This window comes from Podarcis gaigeae (genome assembly GCF_964106915.1).
Source record: "Podarcis gaigeae genome assembly, chromosome: 14".
NCBI lineage: Eukaryota > Metazoa > Chordata > Lepidosauria > Squamata > Lacertidae > Podarcis > Podarcis gaigeae.
In genome coordinates, this window is record NC_139690.1 from 3,426,876 (window position 1) to 3,451,858 (window position 24,983).

The 24,983-nt window shown below is 39.9% G+C and overlaps 1 protein-coding gene and 1 long non-coding RNA gene across 5 annotated transcripts in view; both read right to left on the reverse strand.

Annotated features, from left to right (window-relative positions):
• Positions 1-436: 436 nt before the first annotated feature.
• Positions 437-8,554, reverse strand: LOC310831575. Its single transcript, XR_014557910.1, has 2 exons — positions 3,179-8,554; positions 437-2,594 (listed from the first exon to the last, which is right to left on the reverse strand). It is a non-coding gene; the product is annotated as an uncharacterized lncRNA (long non-coding RNA).
• Positions 8,555-8,909: 355 nt separating this feature from the next.
• The window catches only part of OTUD7A (OTU deubiquitinase 7A), a 120,428-nt gene continuing 104,354 nt past the window's right edge, over positions 8,910-24,983 (reverse strand). For all 4 annotated transcript variants that reach the window (XM_083712176.1, XM_083712175.1, XM_083712178.1 and 1 more), the window contains 3 exons: positions 16,200-16,314; positions 15,686-15,770; positions 8,910-13,362 (listed from right to left, as the gene is read on the reverse strand). In XM_083712176.1, the coding sequence (XP_083568302.1) occupies positions 11,938-13,362; positions 15,686-15,770; positions 16,200-16,314 (1,625 nt within the window). In that variant the 3' untranslated portion in view covers positions 8,910-11,937. The remainder of the gene's footprint in view (positions 13,363-15,685; positions 15,771-16,199; positions 16,315-24,983) is intronic.

Here is a 24,983-nt window from a genome sequence, read left to right on the forward strand (position 1 = left end):
TTAAAGGCATGTTGTTTCCCTTCCTAAACCTGAGATGCAGTTTTGTGAATGGGAGTGATGCAGTTCCGTTGCATCGCTCACTTTACTGCAAGTCCTGCTTTAGAATAAACTTCACAGAGCCAGACCCTTAGTGCATCTAGTCCACTACTGTCTAGGGTCAGCTCCCTCAGCAGAAGTCTCTCCTAGTCCAGCTGAGATCCTTTTAGCTAGTGATATTGAATAATAAATTTGGATCTTATGCCTGCAAAGCATGGGTTCCGTCACTGTCAATTATCTCACATATCCTTCAAAATCTCAAAAAGCTATGGTGATGCTTCTGAAAAATGAAATTTCAGTTTAATGAATGGATTAATTATTTACAAGGCATTTGATTATCAAAAAACAGTGGAGCAAGAAGAAATATGGCAAAGTTTTACACAAAAATTCAGACAAACTGTTATTTTACAAATAAGTTTATTTTATTGAATAGCTATCAGAGCTACCCTCTGTTCCAAACAATGGAGGAGCCAATCACATAGATTACAGAGCTATCAGTAACTTGTAGAATTCTTTCATAAAAGAAATTGATTACAGTTCTAGAAAAAGAGTGACAGTCATAACTGGAAGTCATAACAGAAGCCATATTTAATAGCAACTATTGCAAAAAATTGGTTTAATGCTTTCATACTTTACAAAATAACAACCCAACTGCTAAAAATGGCCCTTACACATCTTCTTAGTCAAAGAATGGAGCATATAAAAATAACATTTAATTTTAACTGGAAGGAAGATTGCACGTAGAAAAAATTTCAAGGACGTACATATCCAATAAGAAGAGAAACATTTGTTACCTGTTCAAGTTACTTACTGGTCCTGTTTCTTGTAACAATCACTTTAAATATTATATGGCGGGTAAATTAAAAAACTAAAACTCTGGACAGGATACAAAGAGCTGCACAGGAGCAGATCCACAAATCCAAGGAAGTCTTGGACTTTTGTTACGTAAACATCAGCTCCCCATGCTGCATGATATTCCACTTTAGAAACTGAGGAAAGTTTCAAAAGCAGCTTGTGATATTGTGTGAAGGCGTCTGTCATTCAAAGGGGGAAAGTCAAAAATTCCATGAGCCATGCCTAAGTCCATGGTTTGCCTAAAGTAGTTCTTTGGATTCCACCTTTTGCTATAAACATGAACTGCAACCATTTGACGGGTTTAATCCAATGACATGTAGCAGAAAATAAATGCCTAATTAGGGGCCTCCTTAGAGTATAGCTTAGGCATTCACAGGGATTCATTGATGCTGTACTGACATTTTTTAAAGCAGTAAACAAATTAATAAAAAAACAACAATAATGATAAATGTTTAGGATAAGGGCTCAAGAGTAAAAGGAAAACCAACCAAACTCCTTTGCATGGATTAATATCTATGCACAAGTTGTTTTTCTAGTCATTTTAATGTATTTTGTTGCAATACAATGCTGAAAGTATAAAATTTTACAGAATAGCAAAATAGGCTAATATTCTGAAGATATGGTCAAATATTGCTCTAAAAGAACCAAGGGACATTTATTTATTTTTTTGCATTCTGCATTTCGTTTATACATTTGCAAAGACCATTGGTCACTGTAAAAAAACACTCCTCTTGCATAAAGTGACAAAAAAACTTTGGTGATAAGTGTACATGGACTCTCAGACCAATATGACTAGGAATCTGCCATGAAGAACAGTTGGGGGGGGGGTGGGAAGTACAAAGAGAATAGGGTTGATGCCCCCTCAACATTTGTAGGTGGATGCCTCCTCTGCCCACTCAATGGGGGGGCTCAGCCCCCTGCCTACAAATATTGAGGGGGCATCGGCCCTATAGCACCTATGAAAGGTGGGATATATTATTTGTTAACAAGGTAGCAAATAAACAGAAAAAACTAATCTTTCAACAGTTTAAATTGAACTGAAGGCATATTTTCAAGGGAGCTTTTCACAGCATCACATTGCTGCCATGGCAAACGTGGTATATGAAAAAGGAATTCTATTGATCAAGTTTACATTTTTTCCTATGAATTCTGATACCCACAGTGGATATTGTAGTCAGACAGGTTACTTCTCAGTCTGACTCCACCATCCAGATAACCCCAGGATTAGCAAAGGTGGGCCTAAGTCTGGTTAGCATGTATTTCTCAAGGGCCTGAGACTGAATCTGACCCTCCTTCACAGTTCACTGAATAATGTTACGTTTCTACTCAAGACATAAGTGAAACTCCTATGGAGCACTTTTCACATTACCTTTTCAAAGTTCAATAACAAAGTTATTGAAAGAGTTGTGGAAGTGTGATAAGCCAACTACAATGCACACATCTGTCTTGGTGGTGGCAAGATGTAAGGCAAATATCCACTTGTAGCACTAGAAGTTAGACACCTGTCTCCCAGCAAATAGAGGCACATGAATGATAAATTTAGACATGAATTTTGGATGCAAATGCGTTCTCCTATGGAAGCAGTGTCCTGTCTTGAGGGAAAAGTCTCTAAATCTCTCTTGCTACGCTGTCCCAACATCCCCAACGACAGTGGCCAACCTTAAGCCTCTATTTTGAATCAAAATAGCTTTTAAAAGGAAAGCCTTTGCTCAAAATTAATTCCACTTCAAAAATAATGAATAAGAGTAAGATATACGAATGGCAGGTTGTCATCCTTCCCTCTCGATGGCTTTCCATGTCCCAAACTCCATACACTTCAGATTTTCTTTAGGTCTTACCTCCTTTCTTTTGACACCTTTGAGCTAGGGAATGTGCAAAATATTCCAGAGAAAGTTTTGTTAGTCATCTTTTCTTCCTTTTTTAACTCCTGTTTCCCCCTGAAATTCCGCAGATATTTTGCTTGAAGAAGCACCACATTTGTTTCAGATCTTTCACTGAGTGGGAAAGACCAAAGACTGGCTGGTTCTTTCTCTCTCTCTTTCACTGACATACTAATCTGCTTGCATTCGCAGGGCACCTCTGCCTGCCTTTGCTTGAGGTGCTCTGGTGCCAGAGGGGGCTGCCAGCCCACAGCCAAGGAGTTAAAGAGGGCTCAGGGAAGCCGAGAATCTGAACAACATGGTCCATGATCAGGCTATGTCAGGGACCACATCTTTACGAGAAGAAATTGCAGTCACCTAGATGGTGGACTTTCAAAGAGCTAAAATAATAATACATAAATTATGACAAATTGACACACTTTTCATGCTGGAAAAGTGCAAACACTCTCAAGTCTTTCTTCAATGACTTCTGGAGAAGCAGCTTCATTAAAGTGAATGGCATCCGGAAATCAGGCTCTCTTTGTTGTAGATGGCAATTAATTTTTTTTAAAAAATGAAACTACTGGGCTGCTGTTCTTGACCTTTTACTGTATGTTTCTCTCACGTCTTTCAGACTAATACTCCACACGAAGCCAATTTTTTCTCCAAAATGTTTGAATAAAACTGCAAAATACAATCCACCTCCACACTTTAAAATAGGTTTTTGCAAAGAAGAAATTTCCCCACAGCTAAACAGAATAACAGCTAAAATCATCATGAATCTGGTCAAGAGCACAAGAGATGATGGCCTTTCATATTGAGAAGTCTGCCTCCACTAATACTCCTTGTTGCTATAGATACAGAACGATCTACCTAATTATTAGGAATCTCTTCCATTTATTCATTTTCACTGAGGGTTCCAGCCATTCTGGCAGACATCAAAGAGTCATAGGTTTCAAAACAAATTATCTTCAAACAACACACAATTAAGGAAACTGAATAGCAATATATAATTAACCAGACTATGAGCAGTCTGCAGAAATTTATATGAAAGCAATGCAGCAAGTCCACACTGAAGGTGGGTGGGAACACACAACTATGCAGAGGAAGAAGCTGCAGCAGCTCCCATTGAGAGCCCCACACCTTCTGGCTACCAGAGGCACTTCTCTGCACCTTGCCTAGACAGCGCTCCATCTGAAAGTCTCTATGATAAATATGACGATTGTCTTGTATTTGCATGAAACTTATTGTAAGCTGCCTTGGGAGGTTTTTGCTCTGAAAGGCAACATATAAGTACTTGGAATAAATAATACACTCAAGAAGATTGATCCAGACCTAAATGACCCCCACCCCATTTTGGAATCCATCTGCTGTGTTGCACGTTTCCAGGTTGAAAGCTGTGGGAGATTAAGTGTTCAAGCAGATTATTGGTCCAAGTTAAACAAAATACCAACACTGTCGCTTATGATTAGCAATTTGTAAAAGAAAAGGTGGCAACAGTGCTGTTCATTGGATCCTAAAAGCAGAAAAACCAGAACTGAAATGAAACTGGACCACAACATTCAAATGTGGAAACAAAACTGTTGTTTCATGGAATCTTTATATAATCTTTTTGGTTTTTCCCTAGTCTATGGTTTCAGTCATATATTAAATTGATTGCAATGTCTGTTAATTCAAATTTGTGGCCATTTTTGTTTATTTCTGTTTTATGCTGTATTATGATTTTATTGGCAACATTTGGATTTCTGCATAAGAAGATAATGCAGCATTACTACTGAGGAATCTAATTCTTTCATATGTCACATATATGGACCTAGATTGCCTTATATTTGTGATAAAGAGTGAAAGATGGAGATTATTCTATTAACTGGAGGGAGTTGGGAGATGCTTTTGTGGTGAGATCTGCTTGTTTTGATAGGTTCATCAAGTCCTCCGGTGACCCATGTGAGATCCCATTCAGGAGATCATCTTCCACACAGAGCGCTATCATAAGAATGAAGATGAAGTGAGCTTTTGAATCTTTGCTAAAACTGAAGAGATCTTCTATTTGAAAATTTTATAATAAACTTCTTAATTGTGGTGAGCACTTTTTTAAAAATCCTAGTCTAAACAAGATGAGAAGAATATCAGGTTTTAGTAGTGCTTCAAAAATCTACAGAAATTGCTCCCAAGAGATGACAACGGGCCAGAATAACTGCATATTCTATAAGTGATTATAGTTCTATTCAGAAAAAAATATTCACATTCAATCTTAGTTTGCTTCAAAAACATCAGGTCACTTTTGTCACGAAATTTGCAGGGGGAGAATCTCAAGTTTGATTTTCTTGATGATGTTTTGTTTATTATTATTTTGCTGAGTCTTGTTAAAAATCTCCTCAATGTTTTATGTCCTATAAAAGAGGATTCCATAAAGAAATAAAACAGGGAACATGTATTTTTACCAAAATATATAAACCACAATATAAAGCTTTTCAGTAAAAATCATTCTGTATTCCAGCCTTCAACAGACACTGGCAGACACTGGCGATGAGCATTCAAAATGTATCATTAACATTTACAAAGCTTTCTTCACAAGGTTAGTACTACATTTCCCAGATGAACCTACTAAAACGACAACAACTCTCTATAATAAAGGTGCAAAATATTGCTTTGTAGCATATTTTGAAAGTAATATAAAAATAATCTCTATATTATAATTTAAACTTGGCTTGGAAAATTGCAACATAATACAGTCATTTATGTATACAAACAGAATGCACTTACAAACATCTTTCTTTATGGGTGTGGGTGTATATCAGGCATCCCCAACCTTTGGCCCTCCAGATGTTTTAGACTACAATTCCCATCATCCCTGACTACTGGTTCTGTTATCTAGGGATCATGGGAGTTGTAGGCCAAAACATCTGGAGGGCCAAAGGTTGGGGATGCCTGGTGTGTGTGTGTACTATTGTTTTCTTTGTTTAAAAAGCAAGCATGTCCATAAAAAGCAAATGTGCCAACAAGTTACTAAAGTCAGTTAAACTCTACACCATGTTTTATTGGGCAGTAATTCTACAAAGTTTGCCATACTCTCAAATATAAAGTCCTTATTTTGCAGAGTACACTACAAAAAAACTGAATGTGTTCTGAGCTGAAAAGCCACTTGCAATCAAGGTCAGCTAATATTTTTCCATTGTAGTTTTGCCATCACAATAATGTCTGCTTTTCCATACAAGGGAAAGGAAGTAATCCCTGGCTCCCCACTATAATCAATTATTTCATGATACAATTTACAACATTTCAATACATCACATTCTCAGTTTCTAGAACTAGAAATGTATTAATTCGTTTGGATTGGGAAGGGAATGTAATCAACACCTATTGACAAAATGCAAGGCTCCCATCTTGTTCCCATGAGTGAATAACTTTGTTCCTGGGACAAATTGTACCATTAAAGGGTCTTCCATTCTTAACATGAGCTCTTCCCCATTTACTACATGTGCAACAGCTTGTCATTATTCCAGTCCAATGGTCAACATAATGGGGCAATGCCATTACAAGTGTGATAAAGAAGTTAAAAACACTGGTCTGCTTACCATAAAAGGAGAGGGAAAGCAGCCAAGGCAATCATTAAAAACAAAAGATACAGCCTTCTAGTGCCACTGTTATGATGATTCTTACCTGTCAATATAAATTTGCTTAACTTTATATGTATGTTCACTCTAAAGAGGACTGTATGTACTCTGTGCTGAAATTCTGCCTTCATGCAATTTCAGTTCTGCATCCAGAAAATCCGAATTCTCCTTCTATAAATTATGAAAATTTAACAAATTTGTGTAATTTCTTTCGATTTTGATTTTTTAAAATTATTTTGCATAAATATTTCTGGTTTTGCTAGTCACAGAAAGGAGTTTACAGTTACAGAGTTCCTTCTTTGGCTTCTGAGATTTCAGCAGGACTAGCCAACAGTTTCAAGCATATTGTTTCAGCAGCCATAAAAAGGAGGTGGGGAGAGAGATAGGAAGGTGCTGAGATTCTCAGGAAGCTGAACGCTGTGTTCTGCACAGCACTTGCTGCTTTTTCTGCACAAAATTGCAGGAACAGCATTGCCAGCAAAATCACTATGATGCCCTTCACCTGCTTGGTGATAAAACTCCTATTGATCATTCATGCCTGTTTTTTTCCATAAGGAGAGAGGCTGATTTAAATGGTCACCCACATTAAGTTAAGTGCACGAAATACACAGGGTGGTGAGGAAAAGAAAGGGGAAACTAAACACAGCTACTGATCAATTTTTCTACCTCTGACTTTTATGAAACATATGGCTGTGCTTACCAAATATATTGCAATGTAGGAATGACAAAATGTGTCGTTTTTTCAAGAGAAGCTGAGTGCAGAACAGGAACTGTTGTTTCCTGCAATCCTAAACACATCTAATCCGAAGTCTCACAGAGCTCAGTGGAGCTTATTCCCAGGTAAGTGTGTATAGGATTGCAGCCTAAGACACACATTATCTGTAATATATTACACCAGTCCTTCCCCCAAGAACTCCATTTCAGCTGACAAGGGGTGCTTTATTACACATTTTAACTCATGCTGAATTCGATTTGTCTGTTATCTGGATTCCAGGAGCGCAATAATACAACTTTGTTTTGCTTTGAAAGAACAGCAATGAGTAACTGATTGGACTTGGGGCAGTGCAGTGGCAGAGAGAGGCTTCTGCTACCAAGTCCAAATGTTTGCTTGCTGTGGCTTATGACCACCCACAAAACTTTCCACAGACCTGCTTAGAACCACCTACAACACACAACACAACTTATATGTAAACACAAAGTGTATCATGTTTTATTCATTCATTAGCCCTTTTCTATACTACTTTTTCATGTATTATTACAAAGTATGAGAATGCTTAAATACCATTTTGAAATAACCCTTAGACCCTTTGTTCCATAGACAAAAGAAAATTCAAACATTTTGCATATTTTCTTTGACAAGTTTTGGATTAGTGGCTTGAACAATTTATACAGCCTTTTACTTTTTCCCCAACACACATTTTTTTCTGATGCCTATTAGCAGAGTAATTATAATTTATTTGAAACCATAAAGCATTTTTTCTTTCATTTATAAAAACATCACTTTACCCCAGAACAGTTAGCAACACTTATTACATTCAACCACTGTTCCATGTTTTGTACTTCTCAAATACCAAACAAAGGGCACAGCCCATTGGCAGTCCCCTTATGCGCAAGCCCAAGGAAATGAAAAGTTCCAGTGAAAGAGAACTGTTCAATTCAACAATGCTTGTGCAGGAGAACTTCCCAGAGAACTGTGTCATATTTCACAAAAGAAGCTCTGACACAAGCCTCAAATTCCCATCTCAACAATCAAATTTTGTCTTTGCACAGCCCAGCCTTCCTGACTTGGAATTAACTGCCCACAAACCCTTAGCCCTTTATATACTGAATTGTCTACAATATCCACTTGTTACCCACCAAGTGACCAACCCACAACCCAAGAAAATGCTGAGCTGGATGAAACAGCAGTCATGTTTATATATAGATATATTGAGAGAGAGAAAGAGAGAGAACAAGAGACAGGGAGTTCACGCAAAAGATGTTTTGGCCTTAAAAAAAAAAAATCTCTGGAACAAGAAGTTTCATAAACATTTAATTTCCAGATTCAGGTAGGTAGCTATGTTGGTCTGACGCAGTCGAAATATATAAGAAAATTTTAAAAATTGTCTAGTAGCACCTTAGAGATGAAAGCACACAAAAGCTTATACCAAGAACCAACTTAGTTGGTCTCTAAGGTGCTACTGGACAATTTTTTTAGCCAAACTGATTTCCAGAACTCTAGAGGCTCCTCATTCCAGGTCTAATTGGCACTGGTCTCACCCCTAACTTCTGCAGATAAAATTTTAGGGGTGGAAACTGGCACTCAGAGCTAAGATTTTTCTGAGATGCTCTGCTATATAATTAGATTCTTACACAGAGTAAGGTGCTACCCTAAGTAAATAATGTTTAGTGAATTATTTCTAAGAGTAGGGTGTAAACAAGGATCAGATTAGAGCATGGGTGCCAGAAAACAGTTCTTGGAGGTGGGATATGGATTTGAGCAACTCATGAGAGCATTTCTATCATCTGGGCAAAACTTATTTTCATTCAGTTCTGTGTATTTAAAAAATATATATAGTACCATGTGAATATATTAAATTATTGTGTCCACTAAAATGTATTCTCCTGATGATGACTATTTAAAAAAAAATATTATAATACTTTGTGAAGTTTTTTTTTAAAGTTTTTTTGTTCAGATAGTATACTTGAATCAAAATGGAAAAGCATAAACTGCTAGCAGCAAGTGGCTCATGCCTACCTCCACCTAGAGAAGCATTGATAGGCATTCCAAAGGCTAGTTATACAGTAATGCATTAGTAATTACTAATATTTTCTTTCTTAAACCTTTAAAATATCATCCCTGCTCTTCTCTCCCTCTCTCTCTCTCTCTCTCTCTCTCAAATACAATCAAAGATAAGTCCATCTGGTACCACAGATTTCTTTGGCCAAAGAAACAGGAGGATTTTTCACAATTAACTAAAAACATAAAAAGGCATAGAGTATTGGACAAAATTGGAACATCTGAGATTCTTATGAGTGAACCACACCAAAGGTTACTTGTGTTCTAATCCACACAGCAGCCATCAAACCACATCTGTTTTGCACCTTAATTCTAAGTTGGAAGCACAGAACAGGCAAGGGAAGAAGCGGCCCTTAGGAAGGCGCCATTTCCCCCTGCTTTGAAATAAATGGCAAAGCTGGACAAGAACACTGCAGAGTCAGCTGGCACTAATGACACAGCTGATCCTCTTTCTTGAGTAGACTTCCCATAAAAGAATGGGGACCAGCTTGGCAGCACCATCACTGTAACATCTTGCAGTGTGAGTGCACCCTTAAGTGTGGTGACACATCTTCCTCTGGGGGAAAAAGGAGATACCAATTCAGATACACTATACATTCTTAGAGATACATGAACTGCAAGGCTGGATTCATTAAGAGCTGTTCTTAAGTAATATTGGTGTGCCTCCCCACCCCACCAAACTTAAAATTTATTATTAATTAATACTAAGTATCACTTCTTACTTCATTTTGTACTGAATTATAGGATCAATTACTGATTGCTACAACAAAGTACTTCACAAACAGGCGTTTTAATGTGTGTGCAAGTGGTGAACAGACAGGAGTCTCAAGTACTTTCTATTCGAGGATGCAGAAACCAAGTTCACTATGTAAACTGAGATGTGGCTATGAGTGAATATTGTCTTAGCTTACCTAAAAATATTAGCGCTAAAGAGAAGAACCAAAAATATAGGCCATTCCTAGTGATGAGCTTTCCTAATAAAAGAGGGTCACTTCGAGGGCTTAGAGCGGTGCCATTAGGTTAATGACACTGATGTATTTCTTCTTCCCTTTTCATTAGATGTGATAGGAGCCTCAGTAATGGGATGGATGAGCAAACTGAAATTTAATTCAGATCATACAAAGGCAACAATACTGACTGGGGGAGCCAGCCAACATTGGGATTGCTCTATAGTCGGGGTATATTGGTTCTTAATGGCACCATATTCTACTCTCACAGCTTAAATGTGCTCTTGAATCTTGCAGACTTGAGAGCAGACTTTCATGCAGAGTATACACTGGAGGGCTGAGGGCTGTAATAAATTATGAAGTATGCTATTTGGTGGTTTGCTAGAAACAAAATAGATAGAAGGCAAACATGTTTATATCAATGTCAACTGAAGCCCTACTGTAGACAACAGTGTTACATTCAGCTCTTATCTAAAAAGTCTGAAGGGCACCAGGCATAGAGGTTATCTAAATTATTCTGTCTAGTTTTGAACTCTATTACAATCTTTGCTTCATTTTTGTCTTTGCAATGGTGTTTAGATTTCATCTTCTGCACTGTCTGGTACTCATCTCAGAGGGCCAAATTTGAGAGCAGACTTTAAACACAAATCCATGAGCTGTCCTTTTAAGTGTTTAAGACCATTTTGCCCATTTCCAATTGAGGCACGACTGCCAATGTTTCGTTTTTCAGCTGATGTGCGCAATGACCCGAAATACAACTCCTGCGCAAACAGGGAGTTGCTTGCAACACATGTGCAAATTAAGAGTAACAATTTTTGTCTTCTCTGCAAAGAGGTAGGAAATCTACATTGTGCTATATGAAATAATAAAAATATGAAGTCTTGCATATGCCAATATTTTAATTCTTTAATTCTTGGGAATTAATAGCTAAATAATGTGGTTCCAATAAGCAGCGTTGATAAACTGGTCAAAACAACCAAGGAAAGGATATGATCAGTGAGATACGGGGCACTTGGTATGTGGTTGCACTGAATGAGGTGTAAGACAGGACTGCAAAGCTATTGAGGCAGTTGTTTGGTCATCCAGTTGCCCAACTGTTGAATTGTAAAATACTTATTTTCAAACATGAGGGCTTGAGCCCTGTCTAAAAATAAAATAGATATGTCATCTGGAGGATAAGCATTTCATTCTTGGACATTTTGTGCAGTACAAAACTGGAGTTTGCTTACATCAATAAAACCAAGAATTTGCGTTTTGTAAGAGAAGCTTGCTAATGAATCCAGGCTTTCATTTGTGTATCTGTGGAGAAAACAGGACTACTAAAATAATACAAGCAAGGATGTTAGCATGTTAGTATGAACTATATGCAAATTACTATTCTTCCCCCAATTTTTAAAGGAAGAGGAAAGAGCTATGAAAAAGTTATATTTCTTCAGATGAGATGGCTCTAAAGAATGAAACAGACACATCTTATTACAATATCACATTTCCAGTTATTATGACTTTTTCCCTATCTTCCTACTACCTGAGTGATGTCAGTGTAAATTCAGGCACCATTAGTAAATTTTGACCAAACGTATACACAGCACTGACAAAGGAGTAAAGAACCTTTCAGCTTACCAGTGTATGTAAAAAAGACACTGACAAAATGGAAAATAATAAACTCTTTATGATAAATTAATTCTTAGTTTTTCATTGCTGCAGGGGAAAAACAAATAAGCTGGACCTTTCTCCCCACAGATCCCTCTGCAGGATTCTCTTTTCCTTCCTCCTGTAATCCATTGCCACATACCTTACAAGTAAGAAAATGGAGGAAATAAATATTCATGGGAAGAGCTCCATCACCTTCAATGTCGGTGCCCCTTACTTTCTTGCTCCCTGCGTTTCAGCTCCTCCTTATAGCAGTAGGAACAATAGTTTTCAGTCTCGGGGCGACCATAAAAAGAGCAGTTCTCCTTCTTGCAGCGGTTCTGCTGGATTGAATATATCGGGCTAACTGTGCTCCTGCCTCGATTTTTGTCATTGTTCAACCAGGTCTGCGGTGCATCCTCATCGGCATATTCCAAGCAGTCTCTGATGTCACTGGTATTAAACCCATTGGTATATGTTTGTGACTTGTGGTCCGTAGGCATAACATAGGTCAGTGACTCCACTGTGTTGACAGTACGGATGCCTGCTATTCGGGCTGGGCTATAGCTCTGTGAAGACAATGACCGGTTCTGTTGGGGATATGTGGCACATGTTTTTAAGGTGCCAACCACCGGTTTGTAGGTATCATCCTGGAAGCTTGATGGCTTGGAGTTGACATCGTGCAAGTGGATGACACTTTGCCTCTGAACAGGGGGTGTATGGCTATAGTGGGCAGACAATGGAATGGGTCCACTTTTCTTGGCACCATTGCTAGGTGACGAAAATGACCCTGGCGTGGGACTAGTACGGTCTTTAAACTTTAAAACCAGTTGAGTCGTATGGCTTTGAGGCAAGACTGGTGATGCCCTTCCCTGAGGAGATGCTTCCAACTTCTCTTTTGAGTACATTTCTTGCTCCAGTTTCCTGCATGACGATCCATTGAGAGTAGCCTTCTTCTCTGCCTCTTTCCTCTTCTGTTCCTGTTCGGCACTAAAGCGCTCCTGGGCACTGGTCAAGTAATAGCCAATCATCTCCTCATGGAACTGATGTCTATGGCTGGTCAAGAGGAGGCCGGCAAAGATGAACTTCCGTTCCCCTTGCATGGCGGCTCTCAAGATGTTGAGGCTCAGCTTCACATCAGTACTGTACTTCCATGGGTCTGACTGTTTATCTGAAGGGGATTTAGAATTCATTTTTTCAACAGGCGAAATGCTTGTCTTTTCAGTGGGAGAGGGGGTTGTCTTTTCAGATGGAGAAGTGCTTGCAGACTGGCCAGATTCTTCTTTGCTTCCTTTGCGTGACTTGGACTTCTTCTCTTTGACTTTCTCAATGATCTCCCCATTTTTCCCATTTCCTGAATTTGCTCTGCTCATTTTGCCATGCACTAGACCCCCAAGCCCACCCATATTCTTCTTTAGCTTGATGCCTAGAGTTTTACTGAGACTCCCAAGTTTGTTTGCAACTGAATCAGCCCTGTTTTTTTCTTTATCCTTCCTTTGCTTTTCTTTCTCTTTCCCATTTTTCCCATTATTGCCATTAGAATTGCTGCAGATGGAATCTCTGTCGGAGTCCATGGAATCAGCGAGAGACTGAACATCCTCTCCTGCTGACGCTGTGGGAGATTCTGGCTGAGCCAGAGGAGCCTATTAAGAGAAGTAAGTTAACAATTAGAAATTACACAATGATTTCCTGCAGTAAGATCCTCTCTACATTTGAATGCAGTTTTTCAGGATATTTAGCATTTGAAAAATGCAAATCTTCAAAAGAATGGTTCTGCATATAAGGTCATTACATTTAGGGGTCACAATTACATTAACAGATGGTTAATCTTTGGAAGAAACTTCCTAGATCCAGGTTTATAACAGCCTGTCAGATCTCTCTGACTGTCCTTTTGGGAAGTCATTCTCTTGAAACTTCAGATGTTTGCTGTGAATTCCACAGCATATTCAAGATGGTAAAAGCCAAATCTGAAAACAGTGCATCGTTTTGTATGCTTTTCTATATCTGAAACATCAGGAACCATTGCAATATGATGTTAGATAGAACTACAAGTTTTCTGATTATTAAGTTAATGGATGATGGGTTAGGAGAGAATTTCTCTCTTCAAATAGATCAGCTAGTATTCCTGGAATTTTTTATGCAGCATGCTTGGTTCTCTTGCTCAACATATCTGAAATAATCTGTTGTTTCTTGCTTACTCCTGCTCAGTGTTCATGGGACACTGTTTTGGATTATATGGAGGATAGCAATAGTAAAGTTCAGTCCTGATGACCATTCTGTGTGGAAAGGCTATGTTGTGGGATAGATTCCAGTACAAATGGCACCAGAGATGCAAAATGAAAGATAACACAAATACAGAAGCCAATCTCTGGGTATTTAGTAAGGAATTTTTTAAAAAAATGATTAGGATGGCAATAATTGATCTGGGATTAAAAAGCAAATTGTGCAATAATTCAATTATCAATGCCGTTCACATTATACCTGAAAATATAAGATGTAGTGCAAGTAATTTTCAGTGTAACTATAGAAGTACATTTCAAAACATTCATTTCCAAGACTCCTAAACAGATATCCTCCTATCTCAAAGAAATTGAGATTGTTTTTACTTGCCTAATTCTGCTCACCTACTCTTCTGGGGCAAGAAAATTAGTTAATGCTAGGCAAAAAAAGTATCAACATTTTTTCAGATTACCATCCCTATATAAGAAAAAGGGCAGTTGAGTAAAAGATTGTGCTTGCCATGATGTATTTTAAGAAAATACGAAGTGGAAGCAACTTGCAGATCATCTTGACCTAATGAACAACTAGGCAACCCTATGAAATTAATCTTGCAAATTATTCACAACGGGCAATGATTGAAAACCAGTTCACCTGACCATATTTCTCATTGGATGATGTGTGCGATTTCTTGACAATTTCATTAGTCTGAAAAGGCTAATATAGAAATGGCAAGAGAGCCTTCCTATCATGTAAAATAAAAAGTACTACTAATCACCAGGAGCTAAACTGAGACATGATAACCTTTATGGAAATTGGTCCTGGACATTGAATTAACACATAAATTTTCAAGCACATACCATCTGATGATTGGCTGGAGCATGACTGAACAATAATAACTTCCTTCTTTATGAAAAAACTAGTGTTGGAGCAGTTTCTGAGAGGCATGATTAACAAGTATGATAAGGTAAGTGGGATATTTCAGAGAACATATTCAGTTCCCCAAAGCTCCCTATTGTGCACATGGAAATTTGGCTGAACTCTTAATTTGCTTACCCCTGACTGACAACCTTGGGTATCAACTTTGCAGTCTCACACTTGATAGTCCCTATACTTTTGTCAAACCACTAGAATATTCTGATATTTGGACCTGAGAATCCACACACTCAAATGTGGAACTGCACAAATGCAAGGAGCAGAACAAAGTCTGCTTTTCAGCCTTTTCCCCAGACAATGGATAGACAGGCTGGTCAATTACTCTTTGGTTTTGACCATCTCATATGCCGTGACAGAAGGCAGAATTTCCAACCAAAAGCAGCAGGAAGGACAGCTGCTTGCATCTTTTTTTCCTTTCTAATCTATGCACAGTACAGTCTATTACTACTACTACTACTACTACTACTACTACTACTACTACTACTGCAATTTATATACCACCCTTTATCAAAAGATCTTAGGGTGGTGTACAACATTAGAAATACATTACAAAACATCAGTGATAAATCCATTGCTGCTACAGTTACAGTAGTGAATGCTGCATTAATTCTAGGGAGGCAGGGACCTGGACCTTGCCTCTCCCTGCCCCTGCCTCCCAAAGGAGCTTCCCTGAACCGCTAGCCCAACACAGCAAGGATGCAATGGATTCTGCTGCGCTAGTGATGGGAGCCTAACCCAGGACCATCTGTTTCATGAGATCACACAGTTGGGGCCTGTTTCTCTCAAGCTACTTATGGAGAATAAAAGGGTTACCCGTGTTTCCGATGGTATGCGTATCCAGGTTACATTCATGTAACTGTGCAGAAGATTAAGCTTTGCCTCCAGAGACAGAATCAAACTAAGAAAGGAAAAAGAGGAAAGACCACATACCATATAATCACTGAAAATTTACAGCCATATACTCACACTTAATCAACAGAAACAGAAAAAACCATCAGGTTTAACAAAGTACTTTCAGTTACAGATCCCCATGCTCTCTTAAGGAAATAAGCTAGGGGGAAAAGAAAAGTCCGACACTGGGCTTGCTATGGGAAATTTGCAGCCTCACATTGTTCTTGCCAGACTGGGGCAACCAACTGGCATTTTGTAGATGGCAAAATTCCACACCCAGCTAGTGAGCTATGCAAGAGATGTATGTGGCTCAAAAACAGTTACTTGTTCTAAAAACCAATTTTAAAAGGGCAGGCTAATCAAAGGTTACCAAGCATTTTAGGCACACAGATGTCCACAAGGTGTTGAAGTGTTAATTATTTAAAAGAGATCTTACTTGGCCAGCTTGGAGTTATCATTGTCATCCTTTCCCCACTCCCAATCTTTCCCAGGATCAACCGCAAAGTGCAAAGGTAGTAACTTGTGTTCAGAATCAGTCAGAGGGATCACCGCTGAAGGAAAGAGGAAAAGACCAGAAGTGAAGAAATTAGGTGGGAAAAGGATGAGAAAGAACAGTTGGCTAAAGAAAAGGGGGAAAGAATTTTAGAAGCATTTGTTCAAGACACTGTGTTAAATATATAGCATCTTGGCATTTTTCATAAGAAATTGCTTATTTTGCAAACAGTGACACCTTTGTATATCATGTGATCTTTTTCATGGTGAAGAAAAATAGTCATCAGCTCTCCGAGATGGCAATTAGGATATTTCTCTGGGTGTGTGTTCTTCAGTTTAATAATAGGAGATAACCATAGCCTCTTTCATAGATCTCAGACTGACCACATCTCTAGCCAAAGCATTTGACAAAATGAACACAAACCTTTTCTTTTCGTTTGGTTTGGTGGACAGGGTTAAAGCAAATGTTTTGAAAGAATTGTACGCTTCTGCTTTCACTGTCATTTACAATATACTGTCATTCACCTGCAACCTCCAAGGAAAGTGGAATATAACCCCAAATTATTAGTAGGCTATTGACTCCAGATTTTACTGAGTTATAAAACCAGTCTCTGAACACTAAATCTTAGTTGCTGTGACCATCCTGATCATTTCAACGAAAAAGGAAATAAAAGTGTTCTATGCAACCTGTGCAGAATATGCATGGGTACACTGTCAAAATAAAGCGATAATCAAGTTATACATCTATACCTTGAAGTGCAGACCTCCACAAATCAATTTCTAATATTACATTGCCGATCAGACTTTACAGTCCACCACATTGTCTTCAATGAATGTTCTTCTCAGTTTTCAGGCTGCAACCACAAATCTAGCAAAATTATCCCACGTTGATGGCCTCTCAGCTGATTCCCTTGTGGCCCACTGGAATGCGGAGTTAACCAGGGCTATTGACTGTCTGGCTCCGAAGCGCCCTCTCCAATTGCACGGAGCCTGGACAGCCCCATGGTTTTCCCTAGAGCTAAGGGCAATGAAACAATCGCTGAGACGACTAGAGCACTGGTGGTGGAAAACTCATTCTGAATCTGACGGGACAAGGGTTAGAGCTCAACGTCAAGCCTACCAAGTGGCGAAAGCGATGGCGAAGAGGGCCTTCTTCACCACCTCTATTGCATCAGCAGAAAACAGCAGCAGGTGGTTCACAATTTAACGGAACCACTTGTGTCATCAGGGCTCGGTAAGCGCCCCAAGATCTCCTGCAATGATTTTGTAAAGTTTTTTACAGATAAAGTCGCTCAGATTCGGAAAGAGGTAGATACCACCATGGGAGTAGGACCAGGGCAGGAGAGTGCCAGAGTCCTATCTAGTCAAGTTGCAGGGGAGCAATTCAAATCTGTTACCTCTGAGGATGTGGACAGGCTGCTTGGACAAGTGAAACTGTCCACCTGTCTCCTCGATCCTTGCCCATCCTGGCTAATAAAAGTGAGTTGGGAAGGGCTGGGCAATGGGCTCTGCAGGGTGGTGAATGTTTCTCTCTGTGAGGGAGCCTTCCCAGACCCACTGAAAGAGGTGGTTATTAAACTGCTTCTTAAAAAAAACATCTTTAGACCCGGCCAGTATGGCCAACTATCGCAGTCTCAAATCTTCCATTCTTGGGCAAGGTGACTGAGCGAGTGGTTGCTGAACAACTCCAGGCATGCTTGGAGGATGTGAACCATTTGGATCCATTCCAATAAGGATTCAGGCCTCATCATGGGACTGAAACTGCCTTGGTCACACTGGTCGATGATCTCCGGCGGGCTAGGAACAAAGGTGAAAGCTGTTTCCTAGTTCTGCTGGATCCCTCTGTGGCCTCCAATACCACCGACCATGACATTCTTCTGGACCATCTAGACTGGCTGGGAGCTGGGGGCGCTGTTATACAGTGGTTCTGCTCCTTCCTCCTGGGCCATGTCCAGAAAGTGGTGTTGGGAGATGAGTGTTCAGATCCCTGGGCTCTCTTGTGGGGTGGCTTAGGGTTCTGTCCTCTTCCCCATGCTTTTCAACATCTACTTGAAGCCACTGGGAGAGATCATCAGGAGGTTTGGGCTGGGTGTTCATCAGTATGCGGATGATACCCAGCTCTACCTCTCTTTTAAATCAGAACCAGTGAAGGCGGTGAAGGTCCTTTGTGCATGTCTGGAGGCAGTCAGAGGATGGATGGCGGGCTAACAGATTGAGCTTGAATCCTGACAAGACAGAAGTACTGTTTTGGGGGGACAGGGGGCGGGCAGGTGTAGAGGACTCCCTGGTCCTGAATGGGGTAACTGTGCCCCTGAAGGACCAGGTGCACAGCCTGTGAGTCATTTTGGACTCACAGCTGTCCATGGAGGCGCAGGTCAATTCTGTGTCCAGGGCGGCTGTCTACCAGCTCCACCTGGTACACAGGCTGAGACCCTCCCTGCCTGTGGACTGTCTTGCCAGAGTAGTGCATGCTTTGATTATCTCCCGCTTGGACCACTGCAATGCGCTCTTTGTGGGGCTACCTTTGAAGGTGACCCGGAAACTACAACTAATTCAGAATCTGGCAGCTAGACTGATGACTGGGAGTGGCCGCCAAGACCACGTAACACCGGTCTTGAAAGACCTACGTTGGCTCCCAGTACGTTTCCAAGCACAACTCAAAGTGTTGGTGCTGAGCTTTAAAGTCCTAAACAGCCTCAGCCCAGTATACCTCAAGGAGAGTCTCCACCCCCATCATTCTGCCCGGACACTGAGGTCCAGCTCCAAGGGCCTTCTGGCAGTTCCCTCACTGCAAGAAGCGAAGTTACACTGAACCACGCAGAAGGCCTTCTCAGTAGTGGTGCCTGCCCTGTGGAACACCCTTCCAACAGATGTCAAAGAAATAAACAACTATCAGACTTTTAGAAGACATCTGAAGGCAGCCCTGTTTAGGGAAGCTTTCAATATTTGATGAATTGTATTTTAATATTCTGCTGGAAGCCGCCCAGAGTGCACAAAAAACATTTAGTTTTTCCTTTATATAGTATGGATCTGCTCTAAAGAACAGTTCTTAAATAGTATGGCTCCACCCAAATAAATGATATCACCAGCAATGTCGCAGTGTACTGGTCTGACGTTAGAGGAAGAATCTCAAAATGTTTCTAAATCTGGATCTGAGAGAAGACAATGCCGACCTTACACCTGAAAGAACGGTCAAACTCCTGCTTGAGAGAAAGGCAATTAGGCCAGATTCTGGATGGCAGAGCATTCTCAAAACATCCTTATGTATCATCCATGCAAACGCCGCCACTTAGCAAGAGGGCAGTGCAGGTTCATCTTTGGTCCTTGCTCACCCCAGAGTGTTGGTAGCAGGGCTGACAGATCATACAGAAATTGATTACAAACTTCCCTGTTTATTGCAACTGTGGGCTGAAGAAGGAGAATGTTAAACTATAAACTGGCACCGCCACATACTTACTGGCAAAACAGAATGATTGCCAAAACATTATTGCAAAAAAGCAGATGTAATTGTAATAGCAATTTGTTCAGTGGAGAAGAAAAACACTGAAAGTGTATTCTTCCTTGTGCAAATTAACATTCAATAAAAACAAGCATTTTGAGACCAGAAATACCACAATTCTTCAAGCCTCAAGTGTTGAAAAATAATATAATGCCCTCTAGCAATTTGTACCACAATGAAAATGTTATATAAATGTGCAAAGAATGTGTTTAATTCAAATTATTTATCCTCATTTTACCTCCCATTTATTTCTGGGAACTGGTATCCCCCTCCCCATTTTTTTAGAATGCATTTTGGGGAAGGAGGCAAACTGACATTTCCATAACACTGGTGACAGCTATCAACAATATTGAGGCACTTTGCAGAAACTACCACATACATTTTAGAGGTTTTTTGTACAACTGCTTTTAAAAAAAGAATGAAAGACTCAGCTTTCTTATGTATTCTGTTGCTGCTGTGCTACATTAAAAGTCACTATAGGTGCTCTTGCTGTGCAAACACTCGGCCATGCATATTTCCAGAATCTTTGGATTTGCAAAATCACAGGCAATGCAGGTCAAAGTAATTCATCAAGGCTATATTTGGGGGGACCCCACCCCTATGAACAGTTTTGGTGACAAACTTGGAGGCAAAGACTAAAGTATCTGAATAGCTGTAAATTAGGTATCCTGCTTACTGTAAGACAGCTACAATGAGAGAACACACTAAAGGTCAGGGGAAATAATAATGTTTAACACGCGCATACTGCTTTCAAATGTTCAAAGCATGTCACATTCATTTTCTGGCTGCAATTCTTACAAGGGAAGTATCCCACATTACAGATGGGGAAACAGGCTGAAAAACAGTGGCTTGCCTAGGACCCCTCAAGAAGTTCACAGGAGAGTTGAGATTTGACCTAGGAACTTCCTGATTTGCAGCTCAGTCTGTTAGTCACTGTGCAAAATAAACTATTTCAAAAGGTTACACAATTTTTGGATGTACATATTTGAATGTCAGGGCTACATTTATATAGAAATTGGTTACAAGAATCTTAAAAAATAGCAAACTATAAGAGTTTACTGAAAGGCCTCTTGCAACAGAAAGTATTTTTCCAGGATTGGTGAAGATAGCAGTCACAGGTAAAAATGTAGCAGATTGTAACATTAGTAAAGTTTCACCAGGTGGCACCAGATCACAGCAACCCACTCTGATTCAGAGAGCATGTAGCACAAATCCTTTAACAGCCGTCGTTGCCATCTGCGTTCAGAACCAGTTCACATGCACAAAAGCAATGTTGTCATAGAATCTTAGGAGTTGGAAGGGACCCCACGGGTTGTCTAGTCCAACCCCCTGCCATGCAGGAATCTCAGCTAAAGCATCCATGACAGACTGCCGTCCAACCTCTGTTTAAAAACCTCCAAGGAAGAAGAGTCCACCACTTTCCCAAGGAGTCTGTTCCACTGTCAAACAGCTCTTGCTGTCAGAAAGCTTTTCCTGAGGTTTAGTCGGAAACTTTCTTGCAACTTGAAGCCATTGGTTCAAGTCCTACCCATCAGAGCAAGGGAAAACAAGGTGACAGATATTTGAAGATGGCTTTCATATCTCTTCTCAGTCTCCTCTTTTCCAGGCTAAACATACCCAGCTCCTTCAAGTACTCCTCGTAAGGCTTGGTTTCCAGATCCTTGATCATCTTGGTTGCCTTCTTCTGCACACATTCCAGCTTGCCAACATCCTTCTTAAACTGAGATACTCAGAACTGGATACAATATTCCAGGTGTGGTCTGACCAAGGCGGAATAGAGTGGTACTATGACTTCCCCTGATGTGGACACTATACTTTTGTTGATGCAGCCTAGAATAGCATTCACTTTTTTTTGCTGCTGCATCACACTGTTGACTCATGTTAAGTTTGTGGTCCACCAAGGTCCCTAGATCCTTTTCACATGTACTGCTAGTAAGCCAGGTGTCCCCCATCTTATATTTGTGCATCTGGTTCTTCCTCCCCAAGTGCAGAGCGTTACATTTGTCCCTACTGAAATTCATTTGTTAGCTTGTGCCTAGTTCTCCAATCTGTCAAGGTCATTTTGAATTCTGATTCTGTCTGATTCTACCCCTCCCAGTTTGCTGTCATCTACAAATTTGATGAGCATCCCCTCAATTCCTTCATTCAAGTTGTTTATAAAGACATTCAAAAACAATGGACCCAGGTCAGAATCCTGCGGCACCCCACTGGTTACCTTTTCCCAGGATGAAGAGGAACCATTAATGAGTACTCTTTAGGTTCATTCCACCAACCTGCTACCAATCCACGTAACAGTTACCTCATTCAACCCATATTTTACCAGCTTCCTCAAAGAATATCATGGGGAACTCTTGTCAAAAGCCTCACTCAAATAAAGATGCACTATGTCCACAGCATTTCCCTGATCCACCAAGCTTGCTACTCTGTCAGAAAAAGAAATGAGAGTGGTCTGGCATGACTTACTTTTGAGAAACCCATGCTGGGTCTTAGTTATCATAGTGCTCACAAACCGACTGTTGAATTATCTGTTCTAGGACCTTTCCTAGTTCCTAGAACAGATAATAAAGGTTTATAAACAAAAACAGATTTCTCCATCTCAAGACAACCAAAACAAAAGAAACTGAAGCAACCTATTTTCTTTTAGTGGCTACAGCTAATATATTTTCAGGTTATTTCTCTCTCCCAAGGAAAACATAAGTGATTGCATTCTTCATTAGAGGCTGTATTCTGCATGATTGTACCAACAAAGTCAATAGCTAGAAGTTAAAGTTGCAAAGAACTCTGCCTGTTTTTATTTGCAAAAAAAGCTCAGAAGCATAGTAGGGAATATGCTTTGGAAAGGCAAACCCTGTCAAAAATGGCATTCACTATTTATTGAGCTTGGACAGTTAGATCCAGTTACAAAGTTAACTGCGTCAAAAGCCAGAAGTTTGCAGAAGCTCACCTGTGTTTGCACACAGCAGCTCTTGAAGGGGTGATGTATGGATTATTCTACAAACCTCTCATGTGTCTCATGCTAAAAGAAGTACAAGCTGGGCTATGAGAACATGCAAGGGGACAGCTGCTTTCAAGCTGTTCAGGAATAAAACACAGAAACGTATTCAGCCTCTCTTCTCATTAAAGGGATGGTTTGCTGTGTAACTTTCTCTCAAGATATTCACATCACTGTTTGCTTCATCCTAATATAAGAAGAGTTATGAAAATATTATCAGCCACTGGTGCAGAGAGCTAGCATTTTTCAATGGCTTATTTTAAATAGAACCTTTGTTTCATATTCATTTGCAAGCACTTGAAAATAAACATGTGGGCTGTGTGTCTTCACATTTATTTTTTAATTACTCCACTGGAAAGATGCCTAAAAATAAAATCCTAAATATCTAAAATGTGATATGGCAGACACTGCTCCAACAGCCTGCTGTTAACAATTCATAAGTGGGTGCACGGGTTGCCAGATATAATGTGTGGTTTTTATGCTGGCTTTCCCAAACAGCAGCTCTCTATTAACCCTACCCCAGCCTGCAAGTTGTTGTTTTTTAAACCTAGAGGTGTTTTGGGAGTCTTATACAATGCTGAGAAAGGGCACTGTGGATGCCCCGATGTCCTGGGGAGCAGTGGGGAGATTGGGCTCCCTTGTGACGCTCAGCTAGAGGTCAGGAATGCTCCTACCCGGTAAATCTCAGTACCTTTTTTAGTTCATTATGAATCATTTCCCAGAAGGCCTTCACTTTCGGGCAGGTCCACCAGAGGTGAAAGAATGTCCCTTCCGCCTCTTTACATTTCCAGCATTTATTATCAGACAGGTGATATATCTTAGCAAGCTTGACTGGGGTCATGTACCACCGGTATATCATTTTCATAATGTTTTCCTTCAAGGCACTACATGCCGTAAATTTCATTCCGGTGTTCCATAACCTTTCCCAGTCTTCAAACATAATGTTATGCCCCAAATCCTGCGCCCACTTTATCATGGCGGATTTGACTGTCTCATCCTGAGTGTTCCATTTAAGCAGCAGGTTATACATTCTCGAAAGTAGTTTACTTTTTGGTTCTAACAATTCTGTCTCTAGTTTCGATTTTTCCACCTGGAATCCAACCTTCTTATCTACTTTGAAGACCTCTTGAATTTGTGCATAATGCAACCAATCTCGCACCTTGTTTTTTAATTTTTCCAAGCTCTGCAACCTCCAATTGTCTCCAATCTTTTCAATAATTTCCCCATATTTAGGCCAATTGGCTTCCATATTAGGTCTCTTACGTGCCTTGGCCTCCACCGGTGAGAGCCACCTCGGAGTCTTACTCTCCAATAAGTCTTTATATTTTGTCCAGACCATTAAAATTGCTCTCCTGACAATGTGGTTTTTAAACAATTTGTGCACTTTAACCTTGTCATACCACAAATATGCATGCCACCCAAAAGCACTGTCAAACCCTTCCAGATCTAGGACATCAGTGTTTTCCAATAAAATCCAATCTTTCAACCAGCAGAAGGCTGCAGCTTCGTAATATAACCTCAAGTCTGGCAGGGCAAATCCCCCTCTTTCTTTCGCATCAGTTAGTATCTTAAACTTTATTCGGGGCTTTTTGCCCTGCCAAACAAACTTAGAAATATCCCTCTGCCACTTTCCAAAGCATTCCACCTTGTCCACGACCTGTAGGGTCTGAAACAAAAATAGCATTTTTGGCAATACATTCATCTTTATAGCTGCTATTCGGCCCAACAAGGAAAGTTTCAATCTTGACCATGTTTCCAAGTCTCTTTTGATTTCTAACCAACATTTCTCGTAGTTGTCCTTAAACAAATTCAAATTTTTGGAGGTCAGATACACCCCTAGGTATTTTACTTTTTTAACCACATTTAATTCTGTTTCTTTCACAAACTCATCTGTTTCTGTACTTGTCAAATTTTTTGCTATAACCTTAGTTTTTTGCTTGTTCAGCTTAAATCCCGCCACCCGACCAAAGTCCGAAATTAATTCTAACACTCTTTTAGTACTAGAGACAGGCTCCTGCAATGTTAATACCAGGTCATCTGCAAATGCTTTCAATTTATATTGTTTCACTCCGACCTCAATTCCCTGTACCAACCGGTCCTTTCTAATCATGTTCAATAGCACCTCCAGAACTGAAATAAACAATAGGGGGGATAGGGGGCACCCCTGCCGTGTCCCTTTTTCAATTTTAAACTCCTCTGTCACCACATTGTTTACTATCAATTTCGCTTTTTGTTCT